General features: G+C 42.8%; 2 protein-coding genes across 3 annotated transcripts in view; one reads left to right on the top strand and one right to left on the bottom strand.

Annotated features, from left to right (window-relative positions):
- Positions 1 to 4,461, bottom strand: part of znrf1 (zinc and ring finger 1) — a 34,409-nt gene extending 29,948 nt beyond the window's left edge. The window contains exons 1-2 of one of the 2 annotated variants that reach the window (XM_071326195.1): positions 4,142 to 4,460; positions 3,269 to 3,787 (exon numbers count right to left, since the gene is read on the bottom strand). In XM_071326195.1, the coding sequence (XP_071182296.1) occupies positions 3,269 to 3,653 (385 nt within the window). In that variant the 5' untranslated portion in view covers positions 3,654 to 3,787; positions 4,142 to 4,460. Of the gene's footprint in view, positions 1 to 3,268 lie in introns of both variants that reach the window. The other variant, XM_071326196.1, reaches the window with a different exon arrangement.
- Positions 4,462 to 5,646: 1,185 nt separating this feature from the next.
- gins3 (GINS complex subunit 3) lies at positions 5,647 to 21,287 on the top strand. The gene is made up of 3 exons (XM_071326193.1): positions 5,647 to 5,940; positions 17,661 to 17,894; positions 20,697 to 21,287. Exons 1-3 carry the CDS (start codon positions 5,770 to 5,772, stop codon positions 20,925 to 20,927), a joined length of 636 nt encoding a protein of 211 aa, XP_071182294.1. The 5' UTR covers positions 5,647 to 5,769; the 3' UTR covers positions 20,928 to 21,287.
- The last annotated feature ends 216 nt before the right edge of the window (positions 21,288 to 21,503 follow it).

Raw genomic sequence — 21,503 nt, 5'->3', positions numbered from 1 at the left:
TCCCTACACCACGGCAACGGTCGTCACTGCCTTAGCTCCGTCCATTTGTGGTGTCCTTTTATTAGAAAGGTCTGTCGGCTGTCACTCAATAACAGACTGGCTGTGAAACACTGGTGACAGAAAGTCTGTTAGAGGAACTTGTCAAGCCTCTATCCCTCTCTCCCGCTCTCACCTTACCTCAGTCTCTTCCTTTCTCCCTCTATCCCTCTCTCTCCCCTTACCTCAGTCTCTTCCTTTCTCCCTCTATCCCTCTCTCTCCCCTTACCTCAGTCTCTTCCTTTCTCCCTCTATCCCTCTCTCTCCCCTTACCTCAGTCTCTTCCTTTCTCCCTCTATCCCTCTCTCTCCCCTTACCTCAGTCTCTTCCTTTCTCCCTCTATCCCTCTCTCTCCCCTTACCTCAGTCTCTTCCTTTCTCCCTCTATCCCCCTCTCCCTTCCTGGCCCTCTGTCTCTTGAGGAAACAAGTGTGTGAGGATATTGTGGGGATAGCAAGGAGCAAGCAAGTGTGCATCTTGAAAACAGCAGTGACAAGCAACATGGTTGTCACAGCAACAGAAATCCTCTCTCAGCAATCCAGTGTAGACTGTGTGTGTGTCCCTCTTCCTCTGTATACACTGTGCTGAGCTAATGGGAGAAGGGAGAGAGACAGTGTATGAGGGGATGGGAAAACATAAATAAAATGAGTGACCTATATTGTTGAATCCCACTGCCAGACAGTTTAGCACATATGTTCCACAATCCCATCATTCCAAAAAGACTTGCCACTAAAACCCAGCCACAACAGTGTGTGTGTGTGTGTGTCTACAGTAGTGCGTGTGTTCATGTGTGTTATCGTTGTCATTATTTACGTTTCAATTAAAATGGCGGTGCACACAAGTGCATGATTGCTTATGGCTCTAATCTGAGAACAATTACATTGGCTTCCGCTAAAAGAGAGTTCAGTCATTGCTCTGCTCAGTTTACATTCACATCGGTGAGTGAGTGATTACTTATCTCTGTGACAGGTGACTGAACACGGTGGGTCTAACACAGGAGAGATATTACACAGACCATTGTTAAAGGGTCTTTCATCTGAAAGTGCATAACAACAACAGTGGGTGAACAACTCACTAAGTGGCAATGCAGATAGGAACTGCATCAGTGGAGGGAGAATTGTCTCAGTGTTGTTCACTGCTTGCATCTAGATCAAACAGTTGACTATCAGAAGGAGGTTTCCTGTCAGGATCAAGCTTATCAGGCAGTCATACACCAGCCACGTAGGCACGGAGGGCCTGGGTGGGCCTGGGCCCACACACTGGAAGCCAGGCCCAACCAATCAGATTGAGCAACAACAACAAAAAACAATTTACTTGTCAGTGGTCCAAACGGGACATTATTTGTCATGCAGGAAGTTAGCTGTTCTGTTTTTGGTCCACCCAAGTTTCCGCTGGCCCACCCACAAATTAATTTCTGGCCACGGCACTGTCATACACTATTGATAGAGTGTCAATGCAGTATCACGGAGGCTGAGGAAAAGGACAGGCCAAAACAGTCCAGTTGGTAAAGATCAGAGGCCTCTGTGATATTTGGGCAATTCCACTGTAACGGAATTACGCTGAGACTCAGATATTTCCATTTAAAACGTATGCCAAACAAAAAACATTGATTTCAAAGTTTAACAAACCATACAACTCTATGCAAAATGACTATTTTGAACAATTTACACAGTAAAAAATAATAATTCACTGGAAAAACTGTGCAAAGTTTGGTAACATAATTAATTGGTAACACAGCTTTATTCTGTTACTAAACGTATCTGCACAGTTCATCCTGTAAATCAGTTTTTGAAACATTTTCAGTGGAAATGTTTAAAAGCAGTCCTTGTGAATAAAGTTGTATGGTTTGTTAATGGCCCACTGCAGTCAAAAACATGATTTTTCTTATTTTTCCACACTATGAGGTTGGAATAATACTGTGAAATTGTGAAAATTATAATAATGACTTGATGGCCTGCCTCCCCACTCAGACCACTCCCAGACAGTCCTAGCAAAATTCTTGCTTGAGAAATTGCTATTTCCTAAGAAGCATTTTTTCTTCTTTTTGACAATTTTAATTGAAAACAATCAGAGTAGGTTAGTTAATTGTTACCCAGAAATGATTTGATAATGAGATAAGGGCTGTCTTGGACCAGTGTAATTCTGCTCCCATAGAATTGCCCATTTGTAATGATCAAACCCTTGGAGAAGTACAGTATATCCCATTGTCATAGGAGTGCTCTAATGTGACTTTGTGTCATTACATTGTTTATTTTGCAGCAGAACTGTCTACCATGGTGGCAACTCAAGCCTTTGTGTGTTAAAATGCTTTGCAGACTGCCAGTACTGTTTCTAGTTTGACTAATCAATTGAAGGCAACAAGATGTCTGACAAATGCTCCACTGAGATAAGAAATATCCAGAAAAAATACTACATACTATGATAGGAGTGTGACCACAACAGACTGGAGGGTTTGAAATTGATACAATTGAAGATTTGGTGTCTCTATCAGAGACATGGACATGGAGCTCAGAATGGAGTTACTGGAAATCTTTAATACTGTTGGTCTAGAAAAGACCAGTGTAAGGCATTGGTCTACTTAGCATGGCCTTCACCTTTCAATCCCCATTAATATCCTGTGAATCTGAAACCTGAATACATTGACTATCTTTTCTGTCATTAGGCCTTCTTTAGCCCCCCCGCCCCGCCCGCCTTGCTCACAGAAAGCTTCTCAGTCACATAAACATGAATATCAGGGGTCACCTAGCGATAAAAGGGAGGCAAACAATCTGGATGATGCCTAACTTTCTGTTTCCCTCCTGTGGGCTGCTGGTTTGAGCTTTGGTAATGGGGGCCTGGGGACCTGAGCCAGTGTCCTCAGTTTTCTGCAGCTCAGGCCCTGACAAGCCCAGTCAGTGAGACATATTGTGGTCTGAGGTAAGCGGATGATAATGCTGGGCCCTCCCTACTCTCTAATCATAGGCCAATTGACTGAGCTAGATTTGGGAACATAGCTTATTAGCGTCATTTCTCACAACAAGGTATTGGAGACATCCTGACATACAAGAGGTCAGACACTTTATAAACCCTGACTTACTGGCCTGCCACACACACTTCACAAATTAATTAATGAAGTTCCATAGATGGTAGGGAAGTTTTCTGATGACATCTAGCCTAATGTCAATGCATCCCTCTGTAAGCCCTGATAAATGTGATGTATGCTGCCAGCCAGAGGTGGATGTGTTGACACTTACCACTGTGGGCGCTAAACCACCGGGGTGCAATGTGCAGGGGCAAGGTGTCTGCCAACGACCCTCGGGATCCCAGATAGAGCATACCGTCCGTGTGATGCCCGCCGCCTGTTTCCTGGTAGCCGTTACCATGGGCAGCGTTAGTGCCAGACCCCCCTCCCGCCCTGTCCGAGTCAGTTCCTCTGGGGGTATAAAACCCAAAGGGCACCGCAGGACTATGTTCTATGCCCATCCCAGCCACTGAACTCACTGAGCGGCTGCGTAGCCCCATAGTGCCACTCGGTCGGTAGTGCCCAAAGTGAGCCGAGGGCGGCACTGCGCTGTCATCCGTCGAGACACCGGGAAAAGCACCCCGTGGCCGCCCTGCCGTACTTTGCTTGCCCCCCATCCAAAGCACCCTAGCAAAATGGGTGGGGGTTGTTGAAATGGGGGCTCCGCAGAGAGTCGAGCCGTCACTGGAATCGCCCCCGACACGCCTGTCTGCAGTGGACTTCTCGCCCTTTGCCAAAGACAAAACGGCACCTAAAAAAAATCTGGGTTGTCAAGTCTGACTAACAGACGCAACAGCCCATTTCCCTGACCACAACATGAGCGACTGAATGCTTTGATTCACACCAACCGAGAAAAACTAGAATCTATAGGATGATGTCAAACGAATGACAGAAAAACAAAACGATAAAGATAAGCAACACGTTTTCCCTCACAGCTAATGACAGGTAGCCTGCCCCAAATCACAACAGGGATGACAAACACAAAGCACAACAAACGTATCCGACAGTCGCGCTTCTCCGCAATAGGCTACCACATTTGCATTTATTATTTTGCCTTGACTGGCTCAGCTGATCATAGCAATGACAACTGTTGCTGTCTGTCTACCAGTATGTCTTTCCAACGATGTGTGTCCGAGTCCACTTGTTCTCCAGTTCCCGGAGATTCGGGTCAATGTATGCCGCTCCCCTGCACTATCATATCCGCGCGCTCGCTCTCACTCTTGCTGCTGGCAGACAATGGCGTTCAGTGCGCATACTCGGATTATCAATGTAAAGACCGTGTGAAGAGGGAAAACACAGTACTCTATATTCTTAATCACGATTAATTGATTAACAGATTGTCCTCGTTGTCTATCTCTTCTAGAAATCCAACGATGACTCTTGTCTGTCTCGCCCCCGGCTGCCAAATCAGAGTGTGAGCAGAGGACGAGATATGACCTGATGTCATAACCAAGTTAACATGCAGATGGCACAGTATTCATATTTCTCACCATATACTGCATTGTTGAGATTATTGACTCGTGAGTAATTATGGGATTAGGCCTACTAAATCTCATCCTGTTGATTAGTAGCCTTGATGTATTTCCCCCCAAATAGTCCTAATTGTTATTGGCATACATTATTGCCTAACTGTTTATTAGCCTACTGTTAAATAAACAAACAATGAACACTATTCACCATTTATAAACCCAGTAAACAATTTGTAAGGTGCCAGAATGTAAAATAAACTACCACTGTGTGTTTCTTAAAAAGCAATCTGACTGAGAAAACGGTGTATCATTCCATGGCATCACAGTTGAAAGACAAAGGATAGCCTATAGGCCTACGGAACGAGTCAGAGGTATTTACTTTGCCTTCTTTTATTAATGTGTGTGGGTGTGCCACTGTGCCAGGAAACACACATCAAATGTGTGCGTGTGTGTTAACAATCTCTTTGATTTAGGCTACACGTGATACAGGTTGGCCTATGTGTCTGAATGTGTGGGTTTGAGTGGCAGCACAGTCAGGGGTGACAGACACCTGTCACTCCCATTCACTCATGCAACAAGGCAGTCTAACTAACAGTATATCAGATTGTCATATCTCAGGTCAAAATAACCCAATTAGGCCATCCTTGTTGATGTGGTCATTAAACATAGCCTACAAACACAAACACACCCACAAGATAAATATTTGAACTGCTTCATACAAAGGCGACCTTGGGACCTCCACTGGCTAAATTAGTAATTGCAAGTTACTAATCACTCACCATCACTTAAACTTGCATTGTTGTTGCAAAGAAATACATGCCACCTCAGATAACCATGCTGTTCAGAGACTGAATAACGTGTTTTCAGCGATACAGGTTAGAGTATTTTAGCCTATATGATCAGTGAAAAATATAGCTAGTCTGCTAATAATGCACGGAGATTTGTTTTATTTTATTTAAAGAACAAAGAAAAATAAGCATTTAGCATATGTCTTTAATGTGCACGTCTTTCATGTACTCTTCTCATAAGAACCAGTAATTATAGGCTAAATGTTAAGAAAGCTCTCTGTTTTATCCGATTGTTTTGACTGTCGAAAATCGATTGCTCTTGCCTGGCTCAAAAGTGGACTGTTGCGCATGTCGGGTCATTTTGAAGTTTCGCGCCAAACCAGAGAAGCAAAGTGTAAACAGTCCCACACAGCAGAAGTTAGCTAGCTCGCTAATAACTTGTCGGATATCTACTTTTGAACTACTGTGAGTTTTTAATGGAAACACATTCGTACCTTCCCGTGCCTCCCGGGGTGGGGATGGAAGAGAATTTCTTATCTCTTGATGACATTTTGCTTTCTCACGAGAGGCTACCTAGTCGGACAGAATGCACATTTCCCCGACTTGGATTCCTGGAGAAATCGAGTGACTCGCGAGACATTCAAGAGGTCAGTCGAACATGTGAAACAATGTAGAACTAGCTAAAAACGCCATCCGATAATGTTACTGTGTAGCCATTAATCTCATCACCTGTGGCTGTTACCTAGCTAACTAGTTATCCACTTGGAATTCCTGCTAGTCATTCAGTCAACTCGTTCACTAGCCCTTGATCATGACCCAGTTCCATTACATTACACAAGTCACTGGGGGAAAGCAAAATGGAAAATACGTATTTTCTAGGCGTTGAAGTTAACTTCAAATTTGTTGCTGAATGAAAGCATGAAAGGTATTTCATGTTTAAAATGCATATTTTCCAGGATGTTGAAAAGGCGTCTTTTCCGGAAGTTGAAATAAGGTTCATTTTAGGTTCTGAATGAAAGTTGAAAATTAGTAATTTATAGACCTTTGTTTGGGCCAAATAAGGCTCGTCCATACCGGGCAAAATCTGAACCAAACATAGACGTGCACTGGTGATTTTAGCATGTAAATCTTGGTGGGGCAAAAAAAAAAAAAAAGTGGGGGTTGCATGCCAGCAAAGCCACTACACAACACAATACATGAATTGCACTATAACGGTGACAAACGGTGCCTACATAAAGCTGTCCCAACAGCAGTCCTAACTTCTTACCACTGCTACACCTGGCTATCAGCGGAGCCTTGTCTGCCGCGAAACAGTTAATTCAGGCTCATTTACTGCCTTTAAAAAAAAAATGCTGATTTGGTTGTGGTTTCTACAGACAATTTAGATGTACAAACTATGGCGTAAGGGGACGACGAGCGGATAAGAGGCAACCCGTAATTTCGATTAAGATATTAATGAGCGAACTAAGACGGACGTAGTCAATAACTATTTGTTCAGCACTTTTGAAATGTACAGCAACATAATTCAGAACATGGGCCGTTCTTAGTGTTCTCCCAGTACACAAAATCAGAACCGTAGGATAAATAAAGGGAGCATATAACCAGACAATGAAAGCTCTTACAATATTCAATGATTACATTTCTCAAAAACAGGTAATAGGCTACATGTGCACCACCAAGTCAGAACAGTAGGCAAAATTAAGAGGTTAAAATAAATCAAATTATTAGCATGAGGCACATGGGCTACTAACAGTTTACAACACAACATACACTTAGTATTATTTCATATCTACAGTATACATATCTCCCTGGCATATTGCGTCATTTATGCAGCAGCATACAAGACACTTTTGGACTCACCTTTTTCAGGTCACTTGAACAGGAAGGTGGCGCAGCAGTCCTTCATGGGCAAATTTTGTCATCAAAGTCTGTAATTCTCTGGATTTATAGTGCTTTCAAGACAACTGGGAACTCTGAGAGGGGGGGGGGGGGGTTGAATCCTGATGACGTCAGTGATCTTCAGGTCATAGCTCTAGAAAGAGGCCCGAGTTTCGAATTTACAATTCCGAGTTGGATGAAAGTTCGAAACCTATTTTCCCAGTCGTAGCTCGTTTTTCCTGAGTTCCCAGTTGTCGTAAACTCACTAAAGCCAGATTTTTCAGTTCGAAGTTAGTAGTTTTGAGCGCGGCACAAATCATGCTTCATTGACACCATGGCCAACGTTGAATATTTAAGATTAAGGGTCTCTTTTCCTAGTTTAAAATAATAGACTTTCGACCACACAGCCATGCCACAGAATAGCATTGCTTTGCAATACTTGCAGTTAGCCACACTGAATCCTTCCAAACCACTCATAGTTGAATTTGAGATTTCCTTGTGTAATGTGATTTCCATGTGTAACTTGTGTAATGTTTATGGCCGATGAGCACCGATACCTTTTATCTATAATTTATTTTCATTATTTTCCTTCATACAACAAGGATTAAAAAGGATTTGTCAGTAGATTGTCGACTTGATTCATGATGATGACTGCTAGCTAAGATTTTGAAAGTATGATGTTAACATGATCAGTCCAATCAAAGCTACTGTACATGTAACGTGATTTGATGTAATTTTATCTGTGGCCAATGACATTGAGCCTTCTTGGTTGGGCACTTCTAATGGAACTCTGGCAGAAACCAAGGGGCTAGAATTTTCTAGCTCTGCCCTTAGACTTGGCGGTGACGTGGTGTCCCCATGAGTGACAGAACACTGAGCCGATCACGGCGCAACACTCCGTATTTTCTCCTGGCTTGCCCCACCACCACAGAAAGCACTGAGCTAGGCTGAAACACCTGGATTTTTGAGCTGCCTTCCTCAAGAAAACAAGAGACCATGTTTGTATGTGGCTTTTTTAAACTCAATGATATATTTTGGCATTGTTTGCAAACTGATATGTGACACGTATAAATGCCAAAATAGCATGCAAAAATGGACCCCCCCCCCCAAATAAATGACTGCTTGCCACTGCGTAGATGATTGGTTCAGATTTGGTCTGAACCGCACCTAAAACAGTGGATGTGAAATCAAGGCCGGTCTGGACTGCACTAAAGAAAACATCCAAAAGGTGTCGGTCTGTGCTTACTGAGGCCTGTGCCTACATTGTTGCCTGAAATGTTATTTTATAAATGCCCATCTGTGGTATGTCTACCGCTTGGAAAACACAAAATAAGACATCCGGACAGGGCCAAAAAATGGCCAAAAGACATTGGCTGGAGCCTACTGGGGTGTAGCCTACAATGTCAGCCAGCAATGGAATTTTATGAATGCCCACCGATTGTAAAACAGGCCGATGCATTGGCTGTATTAGTCCTGATTCCTGGGACTAATCAATTTGCCTATTTAAGCTATGAATATCAACTACCCAACTTTATCAGGAGTTATCGCGAGCCTATTTGTAATGTGTTTACAACAGCGGGAAATACAGAAGTATTTTATTTTGTAAAAAATGGACAGATACAAACTTGAAACCACTAATGACAATGGGGTAAAACTCCTGGACAACAGTTGTGATTGTCCATTCCAAATTGTCCCTTTTACTTTGACCTGTCCTGTTTTTAGGATATGTTTGTTCACATGCCAGTGCATTTTTATTTTGGTTGAACGCCATTTAGGTTAGGCTATTTGATCTGAGAAACCTGCATGATGTAAAAAGTGTCCTTCTCAAAATGTATGACAATGTAATATCTCCAGCCTGTAGGCTACAGAAAGGCCACATATTCTTTCTACAGTGGTTTCTCTAAAAGTTGCGAGCTTGCGCTGCGGGACTTAGAGGTACCCAGCTTCATTGCTCCAGACCACAACAAGGAGGAGTTAGAGCACTCATTGTGCATTTGGGTCCCAAGGTTTTTATTTGACCAATCATATCGAGTGGTTCCAATGACGAATTTTGACGTGAGCCACCCTTGTGGCGTCCTTCAACAAAGATGGCTGACAAAATAGTATTGTGGAACCAGATGTAAGTTGTTCTAACGTGAGACGAAACTGGGGGGAAAAACGACTTGTGTAGAATGTAAACCTCGATGGTGTCAACTGTGCTTATGTCTGCGTAGCGTAATGGGAAAAACAAAAATTCTGGCCTAGCGATCAATGACAAACGAGCTCGCTGCCCAGGCTTGCATAATTACAAAGAGGAGATTCTCCTGACTTAAAATGGTGCCCGTGTCACAATTTTCGCTCCACAAAAGCCACGGCCCATGCAGAGCAAGGCGAACAACTACTTCAAGGTCTCAATGAGTGACATCACTGATTGAAACGCTATTAGCGCACACCCCGCTAACTAGCGCGCACCCCGCTAACTAGCTAGCCATTTCACATCGGTAACACCCGACTTGAAATAAAATCTAAATATACACATTGCGAAATTGTTTCCAGCAGCACATTTACAGTCACCAACGCTCTGGTTAACACGTAAACTGCCTTACCACCTCTGCTAGGGTGAGTAAAATGGTCAGCGTGGTCTCATTTGGGTCTGGAAGTAGCTAGCCAACATTAGCTTGGGTGCTTGACTGCCGTTTTATAAGACCAGAACGCTCAAATCAACCCTACTCCTCGGCCCGAACGTCCAGTGTGCGCTCTGAGAGCGAAATGGTCTGAATTTACAAACAAAGTTTTGCAAGCCACAGCCACATGACTCACTGTCTGTAGGAGGCAATTGCCGGCTAATGGAAACCCTGTCAGGGATATGAGTCTAGCTAAATTGTAAAGTATGGTGGAGCTGTTTTACAGGAAAACATTTCATGCAATCTCATTGGATTGTAGTGGCCTTGTTGTTTGAGCAAGAGTTTTGGAAAATATTGCGTTTTGAAGACGTGCATCCATAGACACGATATAGCAAATTTGATGCGTGCGATCCAGCGGTTCTGGAGAAGATGTTTTAACATTAGAAATGGTCCAAAAATGTATCAAAAGCAAAAAAAAGAATGTTCTGGTATTTGGCAAGCGTGGTAAAGACTACAGAAGTAGCTAATTCAAGGGCGACGTGTCCATTTTGTCCTGATGGTCTCAGTGGGCCCACAGCTTGAACCCCGGCATTGCTGCTTGCGGCTATACTTCTCATTATTAATAGGAGACAAATATAAGAACCCACATTGTGTAGCTATAGACCCATATAACGTTATAAAGTCATCCAACTTGTAAGTCGCTCTGGATAAGAGCGTCTGCTAAATTACTTAAATGTAAAAATGTAAATGAGCCTTGTGCGTGGCCAAACTGAAATGCATTTTGGGGAGATGTTTGTTGTGACTGTGTACACTGTGGCCAGTTTAATAGGTACTAGAGGTCGACTGATTTATGATTTTTCAACGCCGATACCGATTATTGGAGGACAAAAAAGCCGATACCGATTATTCGGGCGATTTTTATTTTTATTTTTGTAAATATATATATATATATACATCATACACACACACATTTTTGTAATAATGACAATTGCAACAGTACTGAATGAACAATGAACACTTTTATTTTAACTTAATATAATACAAACACACACACACACACACAGCTCTGAAGTGACAATGATACTGAAGAGTATGCTTAGGAGACAAATACTCTCAACTGTTTGAATAAAAATAGAGTTTAAGTTACCTGTGATGAATGTTGAAAACAAAAACTGTAATTTCTATATGCAGGAAATCCTATTTTAATGATGGGCATGGTAAGAATTGACGACCAAAGTGCGAGTCATAATTCCCACCTTCTAGCAAAATCTGAAAATCGGTTCCTTCATTTATTCCATAGGATATTTTTAGATTCAAGGATATTTTTAGATTCACTTAAAATAAGGTCTGTGTTTCGTGCAGGCCAATTTTATAACTGTAGATATCCATAGGACAAGGTAACTCTGATCAATATTGGCTAAATATAAGCGAAGATCATTTTTTTTGTAGAGGATTTATGAAAATATGTTGACAAACGTTACCTTATCCTAGTGAGATTTACACGGTATCAAAACGTCGAGGCGGTTTAAGCCTGCACGAAACACAGACCTTATTTGAAGTAGATCAAGACATTCTCTATGGAAGACATGAACGGTAAAATAACGAAGGAACCCCTTTCAAGTTCAGCCGCAAGTTATTACAGGAATTATAACATTCCAAGTCCACATTCCAAGGTGGCTTAGCAGTTCAGACGTCTTTTTCTGTTCCGTATTGTTCGTGTCCTGTATATATATATATTTACACCTTTCTTCGCATATCTTTTCTATTCTATTCTATTCTATTTTATTATCCAAGAACTCAACTACAAAAGCTTTCCTGCAAAAGCTTTCCTGCAACCCGCTTCACCAATTACAAAAGTATTACTTACCTCAATCTGAAAATCCATCGTGGAAGCTAGCCAGGGGCTAATTCAGAAGATAGCCTGAAAGCTTAACCAGAAGCTACTCCGATAGCTAGCCAGAAGCTAATCTGTAGCTGCCCCGAAATTAGCCGGTTTGCTGGCTAGCGTTGGTGTTTCAGCTGCCCACGTTTAGTGGTCATCAGCTATTCCTTTAGCTCGATAATCTACCGGCACTTTTGTGCAACGCGACTCGGACCGGAGCATTCCGGGACTCTTTTTTTTTTTTCTTTTTTTCTCTCAGTTTCCCCGGATTCCAGCCGCAGGCTCTGGACACTTGTACCTTGATTTCGCAGCTAGCTAGCTGCAAACCGTGTGACTATTGGCTTACGTCGACCCCGGAGCAAACTCTAATCATTCTGGAGCTAGCCAGCTGAGGAGTTCCATCACCACCCGGACCCGTTTCTTTTGTTGCTGCTGCAGATACGGAACCCCACCGGGCCTTCACGACTGACTGCCGCGACTGACTGCCGACGTTATCTGCCCGAGGGATTTATCCAACTGGCACCTCCGTCCCGACGTTAGCTGAACGCTCATCTGAGGCCCGCTAATCGTTAGCTGTCTTATCGGCTGCTATTTGAACAAGTATATTGGACAACTATTATTATTATTATTATTTATTTATTTTATTTTTTTCCTTGGGTCACTATATCTATTTTGCCAATTTGGATTGATCCCCTCTACCACACGGAACCCCACTACACGGAACCCCACTAACCTACCGACGGAAACGCACGAGGTATCTACAAACAGACCTCCATCCTATGCTACTACCGATAGCCATATACCCGGCCAGCTGTCTGGATCGCCACGACCCCAACCAACCTCTACTCACTGGACCCTTATTGATCACCCGATTAGCATGCCTCTCCTTAATGTAAATATGCCTTGTCCATTGCTGTTCTGGTTAGTGTTTATTGGCTTATTTCACTGTAGAGACTCTAGCCCTGCTCTCTATACCATATCCAACCTCTCAGTTCCACCACCCACATATGCGATGACATCACCTGGTTTCAATGATGTTTCTAGAGACAATATCTCTCTCATCATCACTCAATACCTAGGTTTACCTTCACTGTATTCACATCCTACCATACCTTTGTCTGTACATTATTCCTTTAAACTATTTTATCGCCCCCAGAAACCTCCTTTTACTCTCTGCTCTAGTAGCTCTAGGCGACCAATTCTCATAGCTTTTAGCCGTACCCTTATCCTACTCCTCCTCTGTTCCTCTGGTGATGTAGAGGTGAATCCAGGCCCTGCAGTACCTGGCTCCACTCCTATTCCCCAGGCGCTCTCTTTTGATGACTTCTGTAACCGTAATAGCCTTGGCTTCATGCATGTTAACATTAGAAGCCTCCTCCCTAAGTTTGTTTTGTTCACTGCTTTAGCACACTCTGCCAAACCGGATGTTTTAGCCGTGTCTGAATCCTGGCTTAGAAAGACCACCAAAAATTCAGACATTTTCATCCCCAATTACAAGATTTTCAGACAAGATAGAACGGCCAAAGGGGGCGGTGTTGCAATCTACTGCAAAGACTGCCTGCAGAGTTCTGTTATACTATCCAGGTCTGTTCCCAAACAATTTGAACTTCTACTTTTAAAAATCCACCTCTCTAAAAACAAGTCTCTCACCGTTGCCGCCTGCTATAGACCACCCTCTGCCCCCAGCTGTGCTCTGGACACTATATGTGAACTGATTGCCCCCCATCTATCTTCAGAGCTCGTGCTGCTAGGCGACCTAAATTTGAACATGCTCAACACCCCAGCCACCCTACAATCTAAGCTTGATGCCCTCAATCTCACACAAATTATAAATGAACCTACCAGGTACCACCCCAATTCCGTAAACACGGGTACCCTCATAGATATCATCCTAACAAACTTGCCCTCCAAATACACCTCTGCTGTTTTCAACCAAGATCTCAGCGATCACTGCCTCATTGCCTGCATCCGTAATGGGTCAGCGGTCAAACGACCTCCACTCATCACTGTCAAACGCTCCCTGAAACACTTCAGCGAGCAGGCCTTTCTAATCGACCTGGCCGGGGTATCCTGGAAGGATATTGATCTCATCCCGTCAGTAGAGGATGCCTGGTCATTTTTTAAAAATGCCTTCCTCACCATCTTGAATAAGCATGCCCCATTCAAGAAATTTAGAACCAGGAACAGATATAGCCCTTGGTTCTCTCCTGACCTGACTGCCCTTAACCAACAGAAAAACATCCTATGGCGTTCTGCATTAGCATCGAACAGCCCCCGTGATATGCAACTTTTCAGGGAAGCCAGAAACCAATATACACAGGCAGTTAGAACAGCCAAGGCTAGCTATTTCAAGCAGAAATTTGCTTCCTGCAACACAAATTCAAAAAAGTTCTGGGACACCGTAAAGTCCATGGAGAATAAGAACACCTCCTCCCAGCTTCCAACCGCTCTGAAGATAGGAAACACTGTCACCACCGACAAATCCACTATAATCGAGAATTTCAATAAGCATTTTTCTACGGCTGGCCATGCTTTCCACCTGGCTACCCCCACCCCGGACAACAGCACTGCCCTCCCCTCTGCTACTCGCCCAAGCCTTCCCCATTTCTCTTTCTCCCAAATACAGTCAGCTGATGTTCTAAATGAGCTGCAAAATCTGGACCCTTACAAATCAGCCGGGCTAGATAATCTGGACCCTTTCTTTCTAAAACTATCTGCTGAAATTGTTGCCACCCCTATTACTAGCCTCTTCAACCTCTCTTTCGTGTCGTCTGAGATCCCCAAAGATTGGAAAGCAGCTGCGGTTATCCCCCTCTTCAAAGGGGGGGACACCCTTGACCCTAACTGCTACAGACCTATATCTATCCTACCCTGCCTTTCTAAGGTCTTCGAAAGCCAAGTCAACAAACAGATTACCGACCATTTCGAATCCCACCACACCTTCTCCGCAATGCAATCTGGTTTCAGAGCTGGTCATGGGTGCACCTCAGCTACGCTCAAGGTCATAAACGATATCGTAACCGCCATCGATAGGAAACAATACTGTGCAGCCGTATTCATTGACCTGGCCAAGGCCTTTGACTCTGTCAATCACCACATCCTCATTGGCAGACTCGACAGCCTTGGTTTCTCTAATGATTGCCTCGCCTGGTTCACCAACTACTTCTCTGATCGAGTTCAGTGTGTCAAATCGGAGGGTCTGTTGTCCGGGCCTCTGGCAGTCTCTATGGGGGTGCCACAGGGTTCAATTCTTGGACCGACTCTCTTCTCTGTTTACATCAATGATGTCGCTCTTGCTGCTGGTGATTCTCTGATCCACCTCTACGCAGACGACACTATTCTGTACACTTCTGGCCCTTCTTTTGACACTGTGTTAACAACCCTCCAGGCGAGCTTCAATGCCATACAACTCTCCTTCCGTGGCCTCCAACTGCTCTTAAATACAAGTAAAACCAAATGCATGCTCTTCAACCGATCGCTGCCTGCTCCTGCCCGCCTGTCCAACATCACTACTTTGGACGGCTCTGACTTAGAATATGTGGACACCTACAAATACCTAGGTGTCTGGTTAGACTGCAAACTCTCCTTCCAGACTCACATCAAACATCTCCAATCCAAAGTCAAATCTAGAATTGGCTTCCTATTCCGCAACAAAGCATCCTTTACTCATGCTGCCAAACATACCCTTGTAAAACTGACCATCCTACCAATCCTCGACTTCGGTGATGTCATTTACAAAATAGCCTCCAAAACCCTACTCAATAAATTGGATGCAGTCTATCACAGTGCCATCCGTTTTGTCACCAAAGCCCCATATACTACCCACCACTGCGACCTGTACACTCTCGTTGGCTGGCCCTCGCTTCATACTCGTCGCCAAACCCACTGGTTCCAGGTCATCTACAAGACCCTGCTAGGTAAAGTCCCCCCTTATCTCAGCTCGCTGGTCACCATAGCAGCACCTACCTGTAGCACGCGCTCCAGCAGGTATATCTCTCTAGTCACCCCCAAAACCAATTCTTCCTTTGGACGCCTCTCCTTCCAGTTCTCTGCTGCCAATGACTGGAACGAACTACAAAAATCTCTGAAACTGGAAACACCTATCTCCCTCACTAGCTTTAAGCACCAGCTGTCAGAGCAGCTCATAGATTACTGCACCTGTATATAACCTATCTACAATTTAGCCCAAACAACTACCTCTTTACCTACTGTATTTATTTATTAATTTATTTTGCTCCTTTGCACCCCTTTATTTCTGTCTCTACTTTGCACTTTCTTCCACCGCAAACCAACCATTCCATTGTTTTTTTAGTTTTTATTTTACGTGCTGTGTTGTACTCACTTCGCCTCCATGGCCTTTTATATTTTTATTTATTTATACATATATTTGTTTGCCTTCACCTCCCTTATCTCACCTCACTTGCTCACATTGTATATAGACTTATTATTATTATTTTTTCACTGTATTATTGACTATATGTTGTTTTACTCCATGTGTAACTATGTGTTGTTGTATGTGTCGAACTGCTTTGCTTTATCTTGGCCAGGTCGCAATTGTAAATGAGAACGTGTTCTCAATTTGCCTACCTGGTTAAATAAAGGTTAAATAAATAAATAAATAAAAAATAACGCGTCGACTATTTCTCTCTAAACCACATACCTTTGACTAACCCGGAAACTATCACCTCGAAAACAAAACGATTTTTCCGTTCCGTATTTTATCTAACGTGTGGCATCCATGAGTCTAAATATTCCTGTTACATTGCACAACCTTCAATGTTATGTCATAATTACGTAAAATTCTGGCAAATTAGTTCGCAAAGAGCCAGGCGGCCCAAACTGTTGCATATACCCCGACTCTGTGTGCAATGAACGCAAGAGAAATGACACAATTTCACCTGGTTAATATTGCCTGCTAACCTGTATTTCTTTTAGCTAAATATGCAGGTTTAAAAAATATATACTTGTGTATTGATTTTAAGAAAGGCATTGATGTTTATGGTTAAGTACACATTGGAGCAATGACAGTCATTGATTGATTGTTTTTTTATAAGATAAGTTTAATGCTAGCTAGCAATTTACCTTAGCTTACTGCATTCGCGTAACAGGCAGGCTCCTCGTGGAGTGCAATGTAATCAGGTGTTCGAGCATTGGACTAGTTAACTGTAAGGTTGCAAGATTGGATCCCCCGAGCTGACAAGGTTAAAAATCTGTCGTTCTGCCTCGTAGGCCGTCATTGAAAATAAGAATGTGTTCTTAACTGACTTGCCTAGTTAAATAAAGATTAAATAAAGGTAAAAAAAAATAAAAAAAAATCGGCGCCCAAAAATACCGATTTCCATGTGTTATGAAAAACTGAAATCGGCCCCGATTAATCGGTCGACCTCTAATAGTTACACCAAATGGTTCGCTCCTACAGACAGTGTGTCGTGTGGCTTTGCTATATAAATCAGGCAGACAGGCGCCGATGCAATTCAGTTACTGTTCGGTTGAATGTTAGATTGGGCAAAACGAGTGACCTAATCCAGTGGTTCTCAAACCTCTCCTTGGGGACCCCCAGCCATTTAATCTATTCCAGAGCTAGCACACCTGTTTCAACTTGTCAACTAATGATCAATCCCTTGACTATGTGAATCAGGTGAGCCAGTTGAGGGTTACTACAAAATTGTGAAATGTCTGAGGTTGCCCGAGAAGAAGTTAGAGAACCAATGACCTGAGCGACTTTGAGCGTAAGCAGCATGACTCCATGGCCACATCATGCCTGGTGTCAACGGTACAGGCTGATGGCGGTGGTGTAATGGTGTGGGGAATGTTTTCCTGGCACACGTTAGGTCTCTTGATACCAATTGAGCAATGTGTCCATGCCCCAAAGAATTCAGTCTGTTCTGTAGGCAAAGTTGGTCTGGCCCGGTACTTGATGGGTGTGCCTAATAAGGGTATATATCTAGCTAGCTATGTTATTTTTGATCCATCACCGAAATAATATTTTTCTTCGGTCTTCCAGGGTACGAAGATGGAGATGCCCCTGTTCCTGGCAAAGGGCTTGTATGAGAGGAAGAGGCGCGTTGTCTCAGTGGAGCTGCCCAAGGTCTACAAAGAGGGCTGGAGAACTGTGTTCAACGCAGACCCCACTGTAGTAGACCTTCACAAGATGGGACCCTATTACTATGGCCTCGGCTCCCAGTTGCTGCACTTTGACAGCCCTGAGAATCCAGAGATTGCCCAGGCAGTACTTCAGGTGAGTACAGCACACAAACAGTGATGTCAGAGGGTATAAATATCTCACTGCTCCCCCCCCCCCCCCCCGGACAGTTCAGGTGTTATTAACTTTGGCTGCTAGCAGAAACTTTCCTTTGACTCTCCCCCAGAAACTGTGCATATCCCAACTAACCTTCATTGTTTTATTAGTCTGCTGTTGATACAGTCCCAAAATGTTTGGCATGTCAGCAATCAAGTTTTCAAGATATAGAACTTTCAAAATACAGAGTGTCACAGTATGATGCATTTTGCAAATACCAAAATATCGATTTTTGAATGGAGTTTTCCTTCCATATCGTACTATCACTCTTTTACCGTCATCATTGATTTCATATAAGGGAGAAGTGTATATAGCGATTCTGGGGAAATAATTTTAAACATACTGGCCCTGTGCAGAAACCCAACTCTCTTCTAAGCATAGCTCCTGCCTCATTGGTGCTACTACCATAGCCAAATTATTTCTCACTGATCTTTATCTATTTGTACCCATTTAGTTGTATAATAACACTAGAAAGTTTATGAATGAGTCACCACCCAGGTCAAATGGTTGGACACGCTGACAAACCCATTCAGTGTTATGTCCCATAGTCAGCCACTAGGTGGTGCCATGTGATCGAATTGTCATCATTGACTAAAAGGCTGCGTAGTGTTTTGTTGCTGGGCAGACTGACAAATCACATCAGTCATCTTTGAAAAACAATGACTTCAAGTGAATCCAACAGGATTATTAGTAGACTCTGCATCCACGAAGGATGACTGAGTTTCATCAAATGTTTTTATTCACCTCTTCTATCTCCTTCATGTATGTATACGGGTTGTGTGTATTTTTCTTTGGTGTTTATATTAACCTCCCTCTTTATTCACCTCTTGTATTTTCTTGAGCTCTTGGTATGGTTGTGTGTATTTCTCGTTGGTTGTGTTGATGTGAAACATTATATTCTCATGGTTTAACCCAATGATATTTGTAAACACTGTATTGCTGATTCTATGTATTGGCCATTGAGAGGCTTTGAAGCCACCAGTCAGCCATATTGGCACACTCCAGTAAGAGCTGTCCTCCCATAGGATTCAATGGAATTCTACAGTATTTCAATTAATTGTTTCAAGGACAGAATTACATGTATTCACATTTTTGCAGTGGGGAGAGTAACATTAGTCATCCATTTTTTTTATATATGTGTTTATTTTTAGCTCATAATATGATTTTTAAAGTATGCATTTAAATGTGCAATAGTCTCCCGATTGGTGCAGCGGTCAAAGGCACTGCAGTGCTAGAGACGTCACTACAGAGGGTTTGGCCGGCCGGGATGTCCTTGTCCCATCGTGCTCTAGCGACTGCTTGTGGTGGACCGGGCGCATGCACGCTGACTTCGGTCGCCAGTTGTACGGTGTTTCTTCCGACACACTGGTGCGGCTGGCTTCCGGGTTAAGCGAGCAATGTGTCAAGAAGCAGTGTGGCTTGGCATGGTCGTATTTAGGAGGAAGCATGGCTCGCAACCTTTGCCTCTCCCGAGTCTATACGGGACTTGCAGTGATGGGGCAAGACTGTAACTACCACTTGGATATCACGAAAAAGGGGTAAAAAGTACAAAAAATAAAGGTACAATTTGGGAAAAATCACGTCGCCATTTCCTGCTTGCTAAAATTCTAACAGTTTGCCCAATTTTAGTTTGACAAAACAAGCATAGAGAACCATTGTACCATCTAAACCACTGTTAAATGTCTTTTCATTAACCAAAACTATTGTATTTTCTGCTGTTTGAAGCTGGTGTACAAAACCGAAAGTAAAAGGTGCAAAACGCAACGTAAGAACGGGAAGCATAGAAATGGCGCAAATAGAACAGATTTAATGTGTCTTAGACTTGCTTTCAATGACAGATCTAGAAATTTAAGTTATATGTGAATTTGGTCCAGGTGTCCAAAAAGTAACATTTCAGCTTTAAGGTGTCTGTAATAGAATAGATGTGGAAAAAACGAATATAGACATTGATAAATGCATTTCTGTAGCTGTATTTCTTTTAGTTTTTTTTTTTACAATAGAGGGTGAGTGCCAAGATGGAGTCACTGCTTCAACACAGCTCCCCCTATCAGTCACCTAGTATGTATGTATGTATGTATGTTACTACCACCGTTCAAAAGTTTGGAGTCACTTAGAAATGTCATCGTTTTTGAAAGAAAAGCAAAAAATGTGTCCATTTTAAAATAGCATCAACTTGATCAGAAATACAGTGTAGACATTGTTACTGTCGTAAATGCCTATTTTTATGGAATATCTACATAGGCCCATTATGAGCAACCATCACTCCTGTGTTCCAATGGCGCGTTGTGTTAGCTAATCAAAGTTTATAATTTTAAAAGGGTAATTGTTCAGTAGAAAACCCTTTTGCAATTGTGTTAGCACAGCTGAAAACTGTTCTGATTTTAAAGAAGCAATAAAACTGGCTTCTCTACTCAAGCCCAGGACCTCCACATCCGGCTTCTTCACCTGTTGGATCGTCTGAGGGAATGGGGGTCAGGGTGCTGAGGAGTATTTCTGTCTAATAAAGTATTTTTGTGGGGAAAAAAACATTTATTGGCTAAGCCTGGCTCCCACGTGGGTGGGCCTATGCTGCGCCGCTGCCCAGTCATGTGAAATCCTATAGATTAGGGCCTAATTCATTTATTTCAATGGAATGATTTCCTTAAATGAACTGTAACTCAGTAAAATCTTAGACATTTTGTATGTTGCCTTTTATTTTTGTTCAGTATAAATCATTGGCTTAATTAACCTCTTCACCTCCAGACATTCATTGGTCGTTTCCGCCGGACCATGGATTCCTCACAGAATGCCTACAACGAAGACACGTCAGCCCTAGTGGACCGCTTGGATTACCTGGAGAGGGCACTGTTCAGGGCAGGGCAGAGCGGCCTCAACAGCTTCCAGAACTGGGAGAGGGGCCGCGCATCAACCATCACTGCCTCTAGCCTGGTGCTCAACTACCGCAAGAGGAAGATCACTGATCTGCAGTCCTGAGGGGCATCTCCAAAGATGCATCCCAAATGGCACCATATTCCCTTTATTCCCACTACTTGGGCCCTGGTCCATTTGGAACCCAAAGCAACAGGCCAGAAGAGAAATGACTGAGTTGGAAGGAGAGTAGTGGAGGTGTGTGTGTGTGTGTGTCATAAAATATAGAAAACTGATTCCCACATGAAACTTAGCTGAGTTTTGTTTTTATGTTATGGTGTAATCTTGTGTGTTCGATTTTGAGATCTTTATACACATTCTGTACACAAATGTTTTTCAAAGACTTTGTAAATATTTTTTGAATTATCTGCTTTATGTGATGTAAGTTTGAATTGTTATAAAATTAAAGCTACCTTAGTCTTTAAATTGGATGTCATCCTTAAAGTAAGAAATTGTGGGGTTAAACAGGAATGTTTTTTTGAAAGCAGAGTTACAGTATTTTGCCGACGCATGTGGCCATGCATTTCATCAGGGATGATGAGGCAAAACAACTTTTAAATGGTTGTGTAAGGATTAACAGGAATGTATTACCATATTATGTAGCTCTGCATGCATAATGAATGTAACCTACCCTTCATAAAT

The sequence above is a fragment of the Salvelinus alpinus genome, chromosome 9 (genome assembly GCF_045679555.1).
Source record: "Salvelinus alpinus chromosome 9, SLU_Salpinus.1, whole genome shotgun sequence".
Taxonomy (NCBI): Eukaryota; Metazoa; Chordata; class Actinopteri; order Salmoniformes; family Salmonidae; genus Salvelinus; species Salvelinus alpinus.
The sequence above is the reverse complement of the archived record's forward strand: the minus strand, read 5'-3'. Positions and strand labels throughout refer to the sequence as shown.

Excerpts from the sequence above, each read along its gene's own strand:
- gins3 (XM_071326193.1), top strand. The coding sequence starts at position 5,770 with ATGGAAACACATTCGTACCTTCCCGTGCCTCCCGGGGTGGGGATGGAA. Across the intron at positions 5,941-17,660 it reads ACTCGCGAGACATTCAAGAG|GGTACGAAGATGGAGATGCC; the intron begins GTCAGTCGAACA and ends TCGGTCTTCCAG. Across the intron at positions 17,895-20,696 it reads TTGCCCAGGCAGTACTTCAG|ACATTCATTGGTCGTTTCCG; the intron begins GTGAGTACAGCA and ends CTTCACCTCCAG.